The sequence below is a fragment of the Anguilla anguilla genome, chromosome 11 (assembly GCF_013347855.1).
Source record: "Anguilla anguilla isolate fAngAng1 chromosome 11, fAngAng1.pri, whole genome shotgun sequence".
Classification (NCBI taxonomy): Eukaryota; Metazoa; Chordata; class Actinopteri; order Anguilliformes; family Anguillidae; genus Anguilla; species Anguilla anguilla.
The window spans coordinates 16,616,317-16,635,430 of NC_049211.1; the positions used below are offsets into that span (position 1 = coordinate 16,616,317).

At 39.3% G+C, this 19,114-nt stretch overlaps 1 protein-coding gene across 1 annotated transcript in view; it reads left to right on the plus strand.

Annotated features, from left to right (window-relative positions):
• Positions 1–19,114, plus strand: part of LOC118207758 (ERC protein 2-like) — a 232,007-nt gene that overhangs the window by 64,133 nt on the left and 148,760 nt on the right. The window contains exon 7 of the mRNA XM_035381728.1: positions 4,823–4,990. Within this exon, the coding sequence (XP_035237619.1) occupies positions 4,823–4,990 (168 nt within the window). The remainder of the gene's footprint in view (positions 1–4,822; positions 4,991–19,114) is intronic.

Below are 19,114 nucleotides of genomic sequence, written 5' to 3' on the forward strand. Positions count from 1 at the left end.
CTCTTGGTTGAGAAAACAACCCTTTCATGTTCTGCAAATTGAGATGATTTATACTTGGAAGGTGATGATGTGGCATGTTTACAGAGGGTAGCACCACTGACACAGTTCTTTCAAACCCTCTCCCCCATTCAGTGGGAGCAAATACTCTGTACCGTTGAACTTATTTGCACTAGTTATAAACCTTTTTTAAATAAGAAATGCTGGGATACATCATTTCATGGTCTTGGAGTTGAGGCCTATGATAATGAATGATTTATACTTTCATGACCTGACTGTGTTTTGGTCAGTCTGGTGATTTTTAGGTACCTCATCTCTTCATGGGCTAAATAGGAAGCCTGGTTTGATATAATATCAAGAACAGCCATCTTCAATGGGCCTGTTGCTGCTTCTGTGCTTCTTCTGTTCTTCTTCTGTATTCAACTGAATGGTTCCTTAAACATTTCACTCTGCACTGCCTACCTGATGTTGACCAATAAAGGCTTCTAAAGAACACATGTTATAAGAAAGGGCTATGGTAACATGCAGCTATCTTCTGTACATCTGATAAAGATGTTCATGATAAAGTAAGCAATTAAAAACAAGTTTAAGGTGGAATCAGGTGTCTTTGATATTTTTGGTTGTGTGGGAAGATTGAATTGAAATGGGAACTTATATTATAGTTATTATATTATTATACTTATAGTAACCTATTGTCAGACCAAACCATAGATACAGTGCTGCCAACTAGGCACTTGCTTGCAAAATGAAGTGATGTCATCAGAATATTGGGCCTATTTCATTGTGAAGTTCTTCTACAGCTAGCCAGCATCTGTAAACCAGGCACCTCCTGTAAGTGTCCTCTTTTGTTTAGGCATCTAAATGCCCTAATTCAGCTAATTCAGCTCAGCTTTATCTACAGGGTGATAATTAAACATGTGGCAAGGCCCTTGGAGACCGGATGAACAGGTTTGTCTTTGGTTGCGCTTAAATCAAAGACCATCTTGGCTGTTAATAACAGGGTCTTGGAGCTCCAGGGGGTTGAAGCTTTATTGGTTCAGTGCATCTTTTGTACTCATCTCTACATCCTAAATACACTTCCTACATCGTGAACAAATTAATTAACTGTTTTTTCTGTTTACCCTTTACGTAATGATGTGTACTCATGCCAAAGAACCTTTTGAGTAGTGCCCAGACTGCAATAATGGCCAGGCTGTCAGGCTGTATCAGACAGGTGTTCTCACTTGGACTTGTCAGAGGCATTTTCGTGATGCATCCAAAACGGCTTAGTGTCTGCATGCTTCAATTAATTTTATGTTAATAAAATAATTTGACAGTGGTTAACATGCCTTAGGCGCACATACTCTTGCCTAAGCATGCAAAACAGTCAAAGAAAAGTGCACGTGTCACTGGATTCAGGATGATATATCAACAGAAACACCACTGCAAAAATATTTTAACGTTGAAATAACCAGATTTGTTTGAAACTAATTTTGTTGAATCAATGTTTATTGCATCATTTTCATTTCCAGAGTTGTTTATTGCTAGGTCAAGAGCTAGTCCATGTTTTATAAGGATGGTGGTGTGCTGCCAGAACTTTCATTAATAAACTGGAAAGGGAAAAGGGATAAAAAGTACTCTGTTTTTTCTAAACCTCTCCTTTAGTTCCTGAACTAGAAGTCCAGAATGAGATTTGGCTGTCATAAGAGTATGGAGGGAAAAAGAAAATGTGCATCTAATTTTGCCAAGAATTAATAGTTTTGCAACCGCAAAATCTTGAAAGTATATCAAGGACTTTTAAAAATTATATGGTGTTGAGTGAAAAGCTGGAAAGACCAATGAACATTTTTTTTCAATTGGGGATGGTAGTATTTAAAATATATCTATGCTGCTGGATGCAATCTTGACTGTCTGAAATGGACTAGGCCACTGTGTGCAGCTTCTTCTATGCTACACAGGAGAAGCAATTGCCCGTTTTAATTGCAAAAAAGAATGTGCAACCTGGTGTCCAATAGATCACATTAAATGCAGGCAGATGTTCTGCCTACAGATTTGCCAATTGTCTTAAGCCACCGTGCCGTTGCAAATATGGGACTTGCACCAAAAACAACCCGCCATACGTTTGGGAGTATCTCTAGTGTTTGTGCTCAGACAGCAGTCTGGCTCTCAATGTGCTGAAACACCACAGTGCAATTAGGAAAATTCCCTCTGGTAAAGGTGTTCTGGCAGTCCACGCACACTGGAACTTGAACTTGCAATGTCTTGTTCATGGGAGTGGATCACCCTCACCGTTATCTTCACAAAAAAGAAAACCATCATTTTCTTTATTCTTTAATGGAAATGAAAGTTGAGAAATGGGATATATTATTTATTAAATTTACAATAAAATATTTTCCTATACTGCAACGTAAGCATGGTTTGATGGTTTAACACTGGGCACTCTATTTAATACAGAAATAAAGTCATTTTTATGATGAACCAGCTGTTTACAGCACCTGGTGCTCATTGACATTTTCTGAGAGGTTTGTTTTTTATTTTGTTTGTGTGGGTTCCCTTTTTTTTAAAGCAAGCAGTCCCAATGAATGCAAATCAACAGCATGCCATGCCATCCTGACCCTTTCCCATCATTGATCCTTTTATTGGAGTTATTGTAAAGTAGTGGTGCCCAATCATGTGCCATGGAGGGTTTTCATTTTAACAATCACTTCACCTGCTGATTTCACTAATTAGCCAGAGAGGAGGCAACTAATTGGTAAAAATCAGCAGGTGAAGTGATTGGTTGGAATGACATCCTGCATACTCTCTGCCCTCCGCGGCACGTGATTGGGCAGCAGTGTTCTAAAAGGTGTGTAAAGACCCCCTGCAGTTTCACAGCTCTGTATAAGAGCCGTGGCGGGCTTAGCTAGCATGCTTTCTCCGCCTCGCTTGGATGAAAGGGAGTTCTGGAACTCGAGACGTCCGCGTCACTGAGCAGCCCTATCGGCTGACCTGCAGCAGCTTGCCGATACCCTCCCGTGCTCCCCGGCCCTGTGGTCTCACAATGGCCGCGCGTCTCCTGTCCTGGGTCGTGTCACTGAGCTGTGGGGGATCGTGTGACTCGTTAGTGTCACAGACAAGTTATTTCCTTTGTGTGCTTTTAGATTTGGGGATTTAGCTTCCTGAGGTGAAGCGCTCGGCTTTTTCCATCCTCTTTTGTTTTTCCTTTTTTCATTTCTGGTCTTCACATTTCCCTGCGTGATGATTAGACTGACAGGGCCAGGTTGTCTTTTCCTTACCACAGCCTCCGTAGACTGATAGATTCCAATTATATGTTTCTGCAGTGCCACAAAAATAGAGTTCAGTAGTTGAGTTCTAGTGACAGGCGCTTAACTTTTTTATACTTTGTCAAAGGGCCCTCCTATGTTTCATTGTTCAGGTATTTTACGTATTCACAAAATATTCACTTGAAAGATTTAAGTAGATTCTTGAAAGATTTTTCTGAAACTACTTGGAATAGAAGGGGGGGGGTCTGAAAAGCTCAGATGTACTCTGTGGATTTGGTGCTTTACAGATATTAAATACACAAAAGGTAATATATTGGTACTTGCTTATCATCAGCAATGAATTACCCATAGAAAGAAATGGCTGATTTCCTGCTAACAGCCATGCAGATTCCCTTTAAATTGTACCTCTCTAAATGACAAGGGATTACAGTTGTCCCTGTCACCTGGGTCTGCCTGAGAGTCAGATATGGAGCCCCACAGAGCATTAGCTCCTGGGCTGCTGCCAGCATGGCAGTAGGAGAGATAAATACTTTCCCATAGTTGAGCTGGTATTTTCCATTTTTTCCAGCCACATTCTTGTCTGCCTTTAGTTTTTTTATTTTCTTGCTTGTTTTGTACTGTCTTCAGGATATGTCCTATTTTGTAGATGTGTTTTTATTAGTAGCGTGATTTTGTGCGATAACTTAATTGCTCTACGTCGGATAAATAAAGTCCTATTGAATTGAATTTAAAATATCAATTAACAAAAAAGAAAGTTTATTGCTGCATTTGAATCCTAATTGTAGCCTTCATATTGCTTAAAATGTTTGTGATCTCTGCAAATTTCAGTGAATGAAAAAGAGGATAAAAACATTCAGTGGTCTAATAAATGTCTCCTTTTGAGACAATGCAATGATAAATCTGCAATAGTAAACTGAATGTGCAGTTATAATACTGGACTGTCATTTAAAGACCTGTTTCTGTAACATAATATGCACATGGAACAGTTCAGTGCTGACACGGAATTATGGGTATCTATTTGAGTGTGAAGGTGGCTCCATGCTGAATGATAGTATCAAAACAGGGAATGAAACAAAAAGTTTTCCTCAGCTCCTCCATCAAAAGATTAATGGTGAAATAATAATTCATGTAATGCAAGCAGTGTTGTGCAAATCCTCTCTTTAAGCCAATGTGCCTTTTGGGGTTTTAAATCCATTTGTTTTGCTTGACATACAGTATCGAACGCGCTGCATGCTCATTGAGTTCAACATAGTGTCGGCCCACATGACAAGTCTCATTATTCTAAAGGGTGACTGGGTTTGCGTTCATTACCAACGACTGCACTGCAAGTCTGCGGTTCATATATCAGAGGAAAATCCGAGAGTATGCTTGCAGGCTGCACGCATAGAACATGGACATCGTTCAGGATCCAACTGCCTCTTTAAGAGCTTGTTGTTCCAGCATTAGCCAACCATGACTTTCATTATAATAAAATATCTCCTAAACGCTGTCTACGGGTGTCGGATGGAACTAGTGAAAAATAATATCATTATAATTAAAAGGTTTTCAGTATTTTTATTTTTTATTTTTTGATTCCTTCTCAGGTTGACGCTCTGAGATTACGGTTAGAAGAAAAAGAATCATTCCTCAACAAGAAGACCAAACAACTCCAGGACCTTACCGAAGAGAAGGGGACGCTGGCTGGGGAGATTAGGGACATGAAAGACATGCTGGAAGTCAAGGAGAGGAAGATTAACGTCCTTCAGAAAAAGGTAAGCCATTGTGAAGTGAAAGACGAAGTTGTCGGCTGGATCGGCGCCCGTTTCAGGGCTCAACCCTTTTGGGGCCGCCTCCGATGCATGTATTTGGCCTGTTTCCTCTGGGCCGACACGTACACTGTATGAACGTCAGATCTTTAACCATTTGCATTCGCAAGGACGTCATCCAGTCAGCACACACGATTGGAAATAGTGTATCAGCACAGCAGTAATTTCGTGAATAGACTGAGGTAAACTTTTTTCTCTTGAAGTTGCGTGTTGGTAATCTATTAGAAAGAGAACAAATCAGGCCCAGTCCCATACATATTTCCCACGCAGCTGTTGCTTTGAAGTACCACACTGGATTTGGCGACCTGGTTCAGCTTTGGGCACGGGATTTGTATTTACCTAATAAGCTCTATGACTCTTGACAGTAATCTGTAGACCTTGCAGCCTGCTTGGGATACTCTCAGTTTGGTCTCTGCCCCAACGGCCTCCTTGATGCAAGCCCTCCCAGAAAGAAACCATGCATGCGCCCTCCAAGCAGAATGCAAAAGTACCGTATGCCTACCATGGAGATGGAGAAAGGCAGTGAGCTCAGCTCATCAGGGCCAAAACAAATGGCAAACCAGGCTAAAGATTGTAAGCGTAAGGCTGCACAACTGGTAGTGTGTTTCTTTCTTTTTCTTTTTTAATGCTTCTGTTGGTATTCACTGGCTTGACATGTATTTCACTGTTGAACATGAAGGATTCATTCTCTCTTGAAGGGAATCGTAGAGATTCTCACTGCTGTCTGCAAACACAGGTAAATTTTAACACACACACTTGCACACATACTCACAGAAAATCACTCCCTGTTGCTGCATTAACCACCTACAATCATTCAGTGGTGTATAAGAACATAACAACAGCCTCTTGTTAAGAAAAAACAAATTCTCCCCAATGGTTATGAAGCCAGACAGGTGTGCCATCTTTATCCATTAGCTTAATTCAGTTATACAGCGCACATAATAAGATGAGGTGACTTGTCTTGCACACACAGGAACAAGGGAGGCCTGAAGGCATATCGGAGACTAATGACTTTTATAAGGTTAATTTCAGATAGTGATTCAGAGCCACCTGCAGTGCTTATTTGTCCTGATCTTTTTCAGAGGTCACCAGTCCTAATTAAATCATTTGATCTCTCTCTGTCCATTCCATTTTTTATGAGGCAAAGTGAGGTTTTCCTTTTCCCCTTTCTTCTCCCTCTCACCCCACAGAGTTTAATGAGATCTTTTGGTTAATTTGTCGTGCCATTTAAACGAGTGGCAGAGGGCGGTGGCTCCTCACTGTGCTGCGAGGAGCAGACAACCTTTACCAGTGCTGCATAGTATGCCTCCATTTTCTTAGTTTGCCCCATCATATAGGCCTTAAACCATACTAAGACACTAATGGGCAGAAGTGAGTTTAATGAGGCTTAACACTCTGGATGTGACAATCCACTAATCTGGTTTTACCAATGCAGTGCCATGGTGTGCTTGACCTTTTCGTACCTGACCCCTGTACTTTCAGATGCCAGACGTCTAAGCCATTTTAACCGCCAGGGATTTGACATCTCGTTGCATGTCTTTGTTTCCACCTTGCGAAATAAGTGAGGATACAATTTGATTAAGTTTGTAGTAAGAGCATACATCATTTTTAAAGCAAAAATATGGTGTGAATTGTTGCTCTACAGTATTCCCGCTACACCTGGTTGTTCACCTTTTCTGATCTTTATGCGACACCATTATTATTTTAGTGCCGATCAGCTTTAGTATATTTATTGTAAATAGTTTAACCTAAAAGCTACCTCTTGCTGTAAGACTGCCTCAGAACTACCCATGTGAAGTAAATTACTGATGTGGTGCAAGCTACCCAACAGTGTGAAGCAGTCAGCACCTATTCCATTTAAAGCTACACGGGATGTTCTTTGGAGTATGGAATTCAGTGGCCTCGGTTATTGTAAATCTCTCTCTTTATCCTTTCTTTGTGTGTGTGTGTGTGTGTGTGTGTGTGAAAGTGGAAATTGCATATACATGTTTGACCTCTGAACTTTCTCTTTTCTGCTTCCCTTGATGAACCTTATTGGGGGAGGGTGGTGAGGGCACATCTCTATATCTCCATAACTGGAATTGCATCTGAGAGCCCTTAATGGTTCAACCAACGAGCACTGAATGGGATAAACTTTATCTCTATAAAAAAGCAGATCCTTGCTATTTTTTTCCAAAAAGTGTTACAGTTGATGAGTTTTGCCTGCTGTTTTACTGTAGTCTTTCCTTAATTTATTTATTTTTTTTTGTTTTTTAGCATGATAAAAATGTTTTACCTGTAATTCTTGTATATTCAGGTCTGAATTCCTAATTTATGTAAGGAAATTTAAATATCTTGCAATTGATGCCATGACACATACTGTACTTGTTACAGAATTTGCCAATCACACTTTCCTAAAATGCAATAACATAAAATATTCTGGAATGTATTCCTGGAAAAAAAATGCCCGTCTGGTTCCTTGTGAAATTGACTTTTATAAACACTCCTTGGTGGTGCAGGTCCAGCATGTTCTGCAAACACAGAATGTATTTTCTTATAGTATTTGACAAGTATAACATGAACCTAGAACCATGTTTAAAGAGTTTACATTGGTCTGAATTTAGGACAAACTCTTAATAAACAGGATGTTTGATTGAAAAAATATTTAGCAGGCATTAATCATCAAGTATATATATAAATATTGTAGAGAGAAGAAGAGAAGAATAATGACCAAGTACTCTGATTGGTTTTCCAAACTTCCTGTTTCCCATGTGGACACGGCCGCTATAAATTAGACAGTGTCCTGTTGCCCGGTGATCGCTCATAAACCAACATGACTCCTGTGCGTCAACACTGATTTTGCACTCAAATTAGCAAATCCTGCAGAATACTGGTAAACTGTCCATTCATGTACTGTAGTTCATGTTCAGGCAGGCATAGGTGTACTTTTCCCTTTTCAATAAACTTTAGAATGAATTGGAAAAATAATGTGCTAACGATGACACATATATATATATATTATGTCAGTAAAAAATTTTTCCGAAAATTTTTTCTGAAAGTAATAAATCTGTGAAATGCGATGTACTCTATGCAATGAACTGCAATTACAGGGAAAACTGAGTTTCTCTTCAGTTCCATTTGGCTCATTTCAAGCTCCATTAAATATGATGTGGACTAAGTGACAGGCAGAGTATAACTTTATAGATTATGAGAGAGTGGAAACACTCAGGTTGTTACCAGCCTATTTAGTGAAAATAGTGCTGGGTCTTTATTCATGTGTTGATTCTGGGCTTTGGAAGAATGTTTATGGAAAGATTGCTATGAGGCTGTGAAGATGAGGCTTTTATCTATGCACCTTGGGAAGATCTTTTGGGTTTTCATTGAATCTGATAAGAGGTTTTAGTGTTGTATCTGTCTCAGTTCAAAAGAATCCTGTTAACCCACAGCTTGTTTGGAGTATATTATTCACTAGGACCAGGTGTCTTTGTTTGATCTCTCGTTTAAAGTAGTGAGTCAGAGCTACAACGCTTTTGATGAATCTGTAATGAGGACATTTTACAGGGAGTGCAGATGATGGTCTGGCTGTATTAAGTGGGTGAGTACAGGGAATGACTAATCTGTGAATGTCTCTGAGCCAAGAGAAGAGCTTCTGTCTCATCTGTGTGTTCTGAATATGATTAATTCAGTTTGCTTTTTCAGCTCTTGAAATATTTGCATTGAAAAATTCAGAAACACTGAAATGAATAGATCAACAAAAAAATGAATAAATTTGAAGCCAAATGAAGTCCAAGCCTAGTCCCACCTACTGAATCATTTGTGCCTGTAAACATGGCACTACTTATATTGGTCTGGTCTTTTCTGCTTAGTCGATGGGTCAGAGTAGATTTACACTGTTTGGGTTTGGGATGAAGGCATATGGTTGGTATCTTGAAAAACAAGTTAGAACAGTGAATAGTAGGTGGCATGGAGAAAGAGGGATGGAGGAGAGAGAATGGTGAGTGGGTAGAGATGTTCGTCAGCATTACCAGAGCATGTTATGTTAAAGGGGGCGGGGGAAAGGGATAAACGCAAGCAGGGCCATGGCTTGCTTTGTTTTTTGCTGAATCACTCTGTTGGGATCATAAACAGCCAATGGGTTGTGTAAAATGTGCATTAGAGAGCCTCTCCCCCCCTGTGCCTGTACCAGATGCTCCTGTCTCTCGGGTTAGGCCTGCCTGAATTCAGGTTTGGCCCCAGACAGTACGATCCGCACTCCGGAAAATAGCTGCCCTCCACATGCCCTGTCAGTGAAGTGAACCCCAGCGCCCGTGAAATTCCTGTAGTACACGTGCTGTGTCTGAGGAGCCCTCCACAGCTTCTGATCTTTGTGATTCGGAAAAAACAGGGGGCAAAACGGGCCGATGGAGGAGTCAGGGTTTCCACCCGGTCCAAATAATGGACGTCAGGAGAATGAGTGATTGTGCCATGCTCTGGAGCAGTGATGTCTGTTTGATGTCTTGAAGAGAAAAGGTGTGATTGTCAGAGTAAGCTTGGGTATTTTTCTTCTGTGTGGTTTTTACTGTACCACTGCAAGCCTGTTTTTTTATTTAATTTTTTTTTCAAATGGAAAGGATGTAATATTTTTATTGATCCTGTTGGAAAACTAAAAAATAGGTATATTTAATGACAGAATGTTATGCTTGGATGCCTCTGTATCATGTCAGTATAAATTCAGTACAGCCTACATTTCATCAAGAAACGTTTTTCCAATATTAACAGTAAGCCAATATACTGCCAGGACCAGTCAAACCAGTAGAACTATGAGAGATATTTAAATCTTTACCCTTTCATTAATTGATCAAGGTCAATAGATATATAGGAAGGCATTAAGTTTCTTTGCAGGAAGCAAATATCAAAAACATGCTTTCAAGAATCTCTGTACATCTGTTTTTCTGTAGTCATCATCATGTATGATTCATTGCATTTTCTTAGAGCTGTTGGCACTACTTAAACTGAGTCCCGGACCTTTCAAAAAAATTCTCATTTGATTTGTGGAACTCTGTTATGGTCACCTTTTCAGTTTTTCAGAGTAGCAATAAAACAGTGTCACCTGGGATCGAATGCAATGCGGATTCTTCATTGTCTCAGGGTCATACATATGCAAGTAATGACCTTCAAACATGAAGCACGACCAGGGATTGTTTCATATCAGGATATTTCAGACACAGACCTTTTGGAGCAGAATGAGCAGAAGACATCACCTTGCCCTCAAATATTTTACTGCGAACGCAAAGACTTATGAGTCACTGGTCATCAGGAAGTCTTGTTTCCGAATCAGACCTAATGCCTTCAAGGTATTTAGTTACTAGTTAATAGCATCATGCCACGAGGGATTGTATGAGTACTTTCATTGAGGCCTAAATTGCACATAGCTTTTCTTCATTTGTTAATCAGTGGTTTGTTTAAATGAGGGCTCCAAGTATGATTAAACGCTTTTTAAAAAAACATGTTGGGATCACCACCAGTCATTATTCTGCTATCCATTCTGCATGGGACGAGCACTGCACAAGCCCCTGTGAGCTCTTTATCATTTGTTTGCAGTTAAGGATTCACCTTTACTCCAATTTTGCACAATATGCAGAGCGCTGCAATCCACATTGTCAAACACTTGCAAAACTTCATGCACAGATGCAACTGCAGTTTGTGCGGTTAATTTTAAAAAAATGTGTAGTTCTTCTTTTCTTCTGCCCATCGTGAAACCAGTGGAAGCACCAGCATCTTGTTATTAGTTGTTGCAATGGCAAATGGTTTGACATTTATGTATTTTGTGAATATTTTAATTCTTTAGTAATCATTGTAGTTTCAGCGAATAGTCCCTGATTGACTTGTCAGTTTCTGGTATTAGCCACTGTGATGATGTCAAGCAGTGTTGTTGTTAATGAGAAACCTTGCTTCTTCAAGTCCTGGGCAGTGTACTGTGGTCAGCTAGCAACTTCACATAACCTTGGTAACAAACAAATGTGTTTTTATGCATCGCCTAGTGAGAGTTGGGAGTGTATTGGTAGACTTTTGGGATCTGTGTTCAGGTGAACTGTTTGGGAAGATAACGGGTGGGGGAGAGTTTTGGGTTGTCCAAAGACATATTAAAAACAGGTGACATGTCTGGCATGAATAATCAATTTCATGAGCTGTGACTCAAGAGAGACTTAGCATACAGTGTATGTTACAAAGTACCTTTCCAAAGTATAAAATGTGAACTACAGCTGGCCTAAGTGGAAATTAGATAAGAGATGCACACACACAGTATTAAAATGTTAACACTTTAAAAGGTTCTGATTTTACACTGAAACAGTGTGTGGCCTCAAACAAGACAGTTCGCTGAGGGAATAATAAGTCTCTTGGTTTTATTGTGCAGATTTATTTTTCTGCAGTTATATTAATATCTGGGATAACAGGTGATTTTTTTCTTTCTAAACTAAGGCTTTAATTGTGTACCACAGGCGTGAAATTAGGCCGTTGTTTTTGTTGAGAATCTGAGATGTTTGTCCTTTTACCAGGCGGACTTCACAGTAAATGGGTTTGATCAAATGATTGCTCCTGCGTGCCTCACTTTTTAAAGATCTTACTGCGTGCACGTTTGCGTATGGTAGCAGTTTAACATAGTTATGTTCCTTCCATGTATCTTATTTTACTAGCCGTCTATAACGTCAAAATCTGAAATGACGAACTGTGTGTGCATCTGAGCTTTTGTGCAACTGCACAACTGAAAAGGGGAAAAATAATGAAGTGAAAGTTTGGCGGCATATGCCATGTTAACGAGTATTCTGAAACAGAAATGATGTCAAGTAATTAGAAACCCCCAGATATAATGGTTATCAAACTGGAAATAACATGATTAGTCCTTAGCAAGTTATTTATTTTCATTGATGCAACAATAAGGCCATTTAATGAAAATGACACAATTTACACACTTTAAACTTTCCTTTGATAAAAAAATATTGCAGTGTTATCATTTTTTTTAACAGGACACTTCTTAGTAATACTGCTGTAGAATACATTGTTGGAAATTAAAAAGCCTTTGAAAGGGGACAACAAAATCAAACAGTTTGCATGAAAGGCCTAATGTAATGGGTCACTGAAAATAAGTATTACTTGGAAAAAATATATAAATCAACAGGCCTTGATTACAGCTGGTATGATTGGTTATTGTATTGGAATTTTGTGGTTGTTAACATTAGTTAATAAGTAAAGAGTTGTGTATCTAAAAGGTTTCTATAATGTAAATATATAGTTCTGATAATGTATTCTAATTTCTTTAAACTGGGGTATTTTCCCATCACTTGTAAAGTTATGAACCTTGAACTTGAGGGTTCTAAACTACCTTCGTTCCCAATGGGTTCTGCATTATATTAGTCTTGCAGATGGTGATAAAGTGTGATGTTTTTAAGCCCAGTTATGATCCAAGTTAGGGTAAGCCATCTGATTTCAAAAAACTATTAGTGGGATTTAATCATCCCATTCTACTTGAAGGTAGGATTTGTTTTAGAGTGAGAACTGAGCATTGCAAATGAGAACCAAGAAATGAGAAACTGCTAGTCTGGGTCAAATACACTCTGGAAATAATTGGGATATTAAAGCTGTACTGAAATAAAATATATGCAAAAATACTAGGCTGTCATTCATTTGCGTGATGTGATTTATATAAAAATGTAAAAAAAAGTGAAATTTATGGAAAATTAAAACAAAACAAGGTTTTCTTTCTGTAGAATATTTAGATTTATTGCTTTGAACTGACATTCTCAATTATCTTTCATGTTTATCTTTTTATATTCAAAGAAACCATATGGGCAAAAAGACATAAAGCAAATACAGATGATTAGCAGCAAAAAGAAGATTAAAAAAGAACCAAATTTACCCTGGTTTAATCACTGGTTATGAAATGCATCTCTCAAAATTGTCAGTCCTTGTTTACTAAAAGTATAAAAAGGGTCAGTTTGGGTCAAACCGAGGGCTAATGATACTTTGAGGTACTGCTGATTTTATTCATTACATTGCTCTACATTACAGCATTTAGCTGGAAGCTTACCCAGAGCAACTTACATAGGTCACATTTTTATATACAGTCAACTTATACCGTTTGAGAAATTTTACTGATGGAGTAATTACTTTTCTCATGGTCACAACAGCAGTGGTCCAGCTGCAAATAGAACCTTTGTGTTGCAAGCCCATTTCCTTAATCATGACCGCACAATACCACCCTGCATTTTTAATAATAATAGTAATAATGATGATAATAATAATAATAGTAAAATATCCATTTCACCAAATGAACCAAACACAGTTGGAACATGACATGAGGGACTATACCTGGACTGCATGGTTATAGTAGCTTCAGAAAAGTAGAAAACTTTGTCACAGTGCCATATATGGTCTGACATATATTGATGCATAAATTCTTGTACTTTAATTATGACATTTGTACAAACAGTCTGTTTTATCAGTTTGATAAATATGCAGAAAAGCTGAAGTAGTTGAACACACAGAGTAATCCGTAGTTCTAGAGCAATGACAGCTAATTATCCAACGAATGGCCATCCTTTGCCCATGACCTTTGACCCTTCAGTAATGGAAAGTCTGTGGAACTTTCTGGGATTTCCTTTTGTTTAACTAGTAATGTTTTACAGGCAAGACCCCAAGTCATTTTCTATATTTCTACAGATCTTTACCTTCAAGGAAAATGTGAGGATTTTTGTGGACTGGATTTGTGACCAGACGGTTTAGAACACTCATTGGTGCAGTTCTCTACCCTGACTGGCCTCCGTAAATATGCAGTTGTATAAATGGGCACCTTTTAATCTATTTAAGTTTCTCCCTAGATAGGAGACCTAAGACAATAAATCACAGTTTCTGAAACTTATTTTCTCAAAGTACATTTTTACTGCCAAATCTTTGATTGTATACTTATATTGCAGAAAAGGGGTTCCAAAACTGGGGCCCTTGAAGGAGTCCCAGTGGGTCCTCAGCAAAATGGAAAACACATTTTCCATTTTTTTATTACTTTAACTCACATTTTCTCTCAATTTGGAATTTCCAATTTGTGTATGTTCATGCTCATTGCAGTCAATTCAGGACAGTACCATCAAGTGAGCACATTTGAGCATGGAGGTGTGAGGCAGCTGCTTTTTTTAATTTTTCAGGCCACCAATTAAGCTAGCATGTCATTTAAGCCATTAAGCCAGTGAAGTCACTGCATGTGTATCTTGTGCAGGCAGACTGACTGTGGGTACACAGGTGACCAGAGGAGGTAGCTGACTTGTGGTGAGCCACGGATGTCTCGCTGACTGAAGCCTGTCTCTCCCCGGCCCGTTATGTGTTGCCCTGTGGGATTTTTGTATGTCGCTTTGGATAAAAGCGTCTGCCAAATAAATGTAATGTAATGTAATTTACCCCTACAGTAGTGTGTGCCTTTACCGGATGAGGCACCCTGCAGCTCAGTATCTTCCCTTTTAAGAATATTTTATATATATTCTCTATAAAATAAACCGTGTTTGCTTTAAGTATCCTCAGTAATATTGTGATTATTACAGTGATTAAGTATGAATTCTCTGCTGTGTATATGGCAGTGTGTATATGAAACAGGCTATATGTTTATAGACGTCTTACACTTTTGATTTTGTATTTGCGCCATTTGTTACTTTTCGTTGAGGGATTAATGCTCAGCTTAACCTTGATCAGGATGCTGAACCTGGGAGCACTGTTAGGAGATGTCCACTAGCGGTAGGTTTCCTAATATGCCCCTGTACTCTAGAGTCTTTCAAGAAGCAGGGCCATATTTTGTACTGGGATTAGGGCAGTCATGTTCGTATGTCCTTTTTTTTCCCCTTTTCATTGCTTACAGCCTCATTTGTCCCTTACACTCATCTCTAACTGGATTCTGTGCCGAGTCTGTAATAATGAAAAACGCCAGACACACTGCTCTGCACCTCTGCCAGACTGTAATGCATCTCATCCATTCAAATAACTTTGGCTTGGAACAGGAAGCTAGTCTGAATGCCCGAAATGAACTGGGAGATTGCCGTCAGGCACTGGTAGCGTGCAGCAAGCTGAAAGCTGGGCTTGTTTGGAGAAGCACAGTGCATCCTCAGAAAGGCCCTTTGCACGGGATTACCATGTTTCCCTGTTTTAATCTAGACTGTTCATCAGAGATCAGTATTCAGGGTGCTTGAGTGTCAATAGTCCATGATTAGGACACATGCTCAAGGTTGTATAATGTATCATATTTGGAGTAACTCCTATGTAAGATATGCAACACAGGACTTATTCATATGTTGGGCAAATATGTACACAAGAAAATATAAGCTTAAAAAATAAAAGAGAAAGGAAAAATTCCGGTTGTTAGTAAAAATTCATATGAAATTTGGACGAGATTTCAGCTGACCGAGAATGTTTTGTGCTTATGTTCTTGAACTCAGCCTGGTTCACTGTGACAGCTGTGCAATGTTCTGTTTTTTTAATGTGGAAAAGCACCACCTATTTGTGGTGTATGATTTCTTAGAAAATATGTGTGCTTCATGTATAAGTGTTGGATGTGGACATTTCTTGCTTTCCACAGCATGCATCAGTTATGAAAACAATGAGTGCTTGCCTTTTTATTTTTAATTTAGAAAACTTTATTTGTCCGAACTTTATTTAGGAACATTGAGATCAATTTAAATTTCACACCTCTTTTTGGTGAACTGGAAAGGACAACCTGGAAACATTTCATTCCCTGTTGCAATCAGAGGTAATATTCCAGTATGTCACCAGAGGAGCAAAAGCTGTTCCAAGAAGATTATACATATTGAACAGAATCACTTTTAGCCCCTCAAACAGGACAGAGTGAAGATGGCCTAAAACTTTACTGTTCATAGTACCGTGTCACTTTAATACGAGCAACAAATTTGCATCCAGTTTACATGTGGGTTTCCAAGTTTCTCAGAACACCCTCAAACCGTACCCAGTGGGCGCCCGTGGTTTTCTCTTCATTCAGAGTTTTTGTTGGCACATTGCAGCGAGCGAACCTCTGCTGGTTTTTCCGTCCCTTGCCCCTCGGGAGTGTGGGAGACTATTCTGGGCTACGCGCTCGTCCGCAGCCAAAGCGTACAACACAGGGCGTCGCCACAATGTAGTTCTGAGGTTACACTGGCAACTTTTTTGGCAACTTAATGGGGGCACACAGCTGCAGTGAAGCAGCCAGTGGCCAGGCTGAATAAGGAGCTTATTTACTGCATGTTTACCATGTTTACCTTCAAAGAAAAAGCCACAGTGAGAGCTGACAGACACTGCCAGCAGTGAGAGCGATGGCCACTGAGGTCTGCCTGCTGGAATACTGGAAGCACTCAGGGCGGTGCACGTGTATTCAGATCCATCCCACAGCACCCTGCTTTTAAAGCACATCCATAACCCTGCTTCTCTGATCTTACAGCTCTTTCATGGGTTATCAATGACTCATCGTACTGGACATCTCTCCTCTGAGATGTGCAGTCCATTCTTGTGGAGATTGACTGGGGAAGAGATGGGAATCATGGGATGTTGGAGGGTCTGGGATGCAGATGGTGAGAATAGTGGGACACGGACACTGTCATGCTCCTTCCGACTGTAATAAATCTCCACCTCATGCCTTGCCTCAGACAGCCAGTGCAGTGTTCAGCTTGAGTACTTACACCTGCCAGGGGCTCGATGATAAATTAATAGCGAATGACTCTTGATTTGTTGGCTTTCATGACTGAAAGTACCAGGTCAAGGGTATTTTTCCTTTTGATTTTCTTTTTTTTTTTTTTTTTTTGGACCAGACAAAATTATAACAAAAAAAAAGTCAATCTGTTTTTGATTGTGTGGACTTTGATTAATTTAAGGAATGTACCTTTTATTAATTTAGTTCTTTATTTTTGTTTTAATTATGTGTGCTTTCATCCCTTGGCGCTCTACCTTGCGTCAGGCCTGCTGACTGTCTGTGTTCTCATAATCAGCATTGCATGTCATCGGCACTCCGTGGTTCCTGAGTTACGGCTCTCCTTCAAAGCCTTTTCAGAAGGTTCTTTCCCTGCGGTGCCAGTCCTGTCCTGCACGTCCCCACAGAATCTGAACTCGCTGCTTGTGTTTCTCAGCATCCAGCTCCTTTCACATGGGATTATCATTCCTCTAGTATTCCTGTCTTATTGAAAATTGTGTAGCAGTTTTAAAAATGGCGAGTGTGACTGGTTTCTCTCTGTTAGACAGCCTGGCATTACACCTGTGCACAAGGAAGCTGCTGAATGATCACTGAGCCACACAGTCAGTGGAGCTGGAATTTTTTTTAAAGATTTGACCACAATTTATTTGGTGTCATTATGGTATATTGTACCTTTCTATGGATACATTTTTTGATGTGTGGTAGGATATTAAATTCTCTAGCCAATCTTCTCTCTCTACCTCTTTCTCATTTTCATATTCTGTGCATCAGCTTTCTGTAAAATACTATGCTGCATTAAGAGAATGGAACCCCATTTTGTAATTTAAAATGAAAATATTAGATCAGGAATAGTGCGATCTGGTTAAAAGCTGCAACTTTAACAAAGCCAAAGTATTTCCTCTAGAACAGTATGGTCTGTTGCCAAATTGCTTATCCTTAATTACCACTCACATTTACAACTAGTCAGGCCACCAAGAAATGAAGGAATAACTAAAATTTATGATAACCAACATCCAACATACATTAATAAGTAATATTACTGCTGTGACTCAAGTTAGTCATTTTAAAACAATCATGAAAGAAATATCTTTCGGTTCCCGATAGTGGGCTAATATTTGCTCAAATTCATCCCCCCCCCCCCCCCCCCCTTGGATTATATTACGAATAGTCCACCTTTCAACCGGGCTAACTCATAAATCAAGTATGAGTTCTCCCATATGGAATCTGTGATTAAATGTATGGTTTAGTGGTAATACCTGTGATGTTTTAATACTGAGATAAATTAACCAGACAGCACACTAGTTATCGGCAGCCAGTCATACGAGATCTGCATAGCCTACAGTCACCCCCCAGCATCTCATATTATGTTGAATAATAAAAAGTAAGATTTTCTTTGTAATACTGTATGTGTTGCCTATGGCCTGGATTAAATCAAGTAATATCCTTAACTCTGACTTAAAAATAAATCCAAAAGTTAATTTTTTAGCGCAAACAGAATTGGTTTCATTGATTGCTGAGCATGCCAAGCCGTGTATGTGAAGAAAGCCGAGCTTGCATTTAATTGAGTCAAACTTAAGGACAACAACTAGTGATACAATCCAGGCCTTTGTCAGCTGACACTGTGTTACATTAGAACTGTAGAGCTGTACAGGAACTCTGCAGCTATTCCTTGCCTTTATGTAAGTTATTAATCAGTGCTCTATTGATGTTAGTTATGAATCAGTGTTCCATCCATACAGCGCGATTCCCTGAGGACCTACTCCATAGTGGAGTATACAGGTCTGGAGGTATTTGTACTGTAACAGACAGCGGGTTCCTGTAATGATGTTCCAGTGAGCAGTAGCTGCTCAATGGAACCCAGCAGGAGAGTTGATAACCTGCTTTGACCAGGTTACAGCAGGGCTTTGGTATTTAGATACATCAGTCCAGGGCACAGGCGGAGATATCACAGCTGTGGACATTAGTTGGGTGGGCTGTTTTTTTTCCCCCTTCTTTTTCTTTTCGTGCTTGGCTCAGAGTCCTGGCAACCCGTCGAAAAATTAAAACTATAGTTAGATCTGACCCTCTGAGCAGGCGGAAAAAAATGCCATGGTAATTACACCAGCAATCATTACGGCATTCTTTTGCTGAAAAAGAAGCGATAGGGACAAATTCAAGAAAACTGGAACAACTTGAAGTTCCCCACATGTTATCCTTCTTGATTTCATTGTTGCAAATGTCTCATTTTTTCTTTAACTTTTATGTGCTTAACTGTATGAAACATCCTTGTGCAAATGTAGGGTGTACGTTCTCAAGAAAAATGTTCTTTGTTATATTAATAAGAAGGAATGTTTCTTTAAAATGCAGTAATATCTCAGAATTTTAGAGGCGCTGTATTAGCCTGTAGAAAAGCACTTCTATGC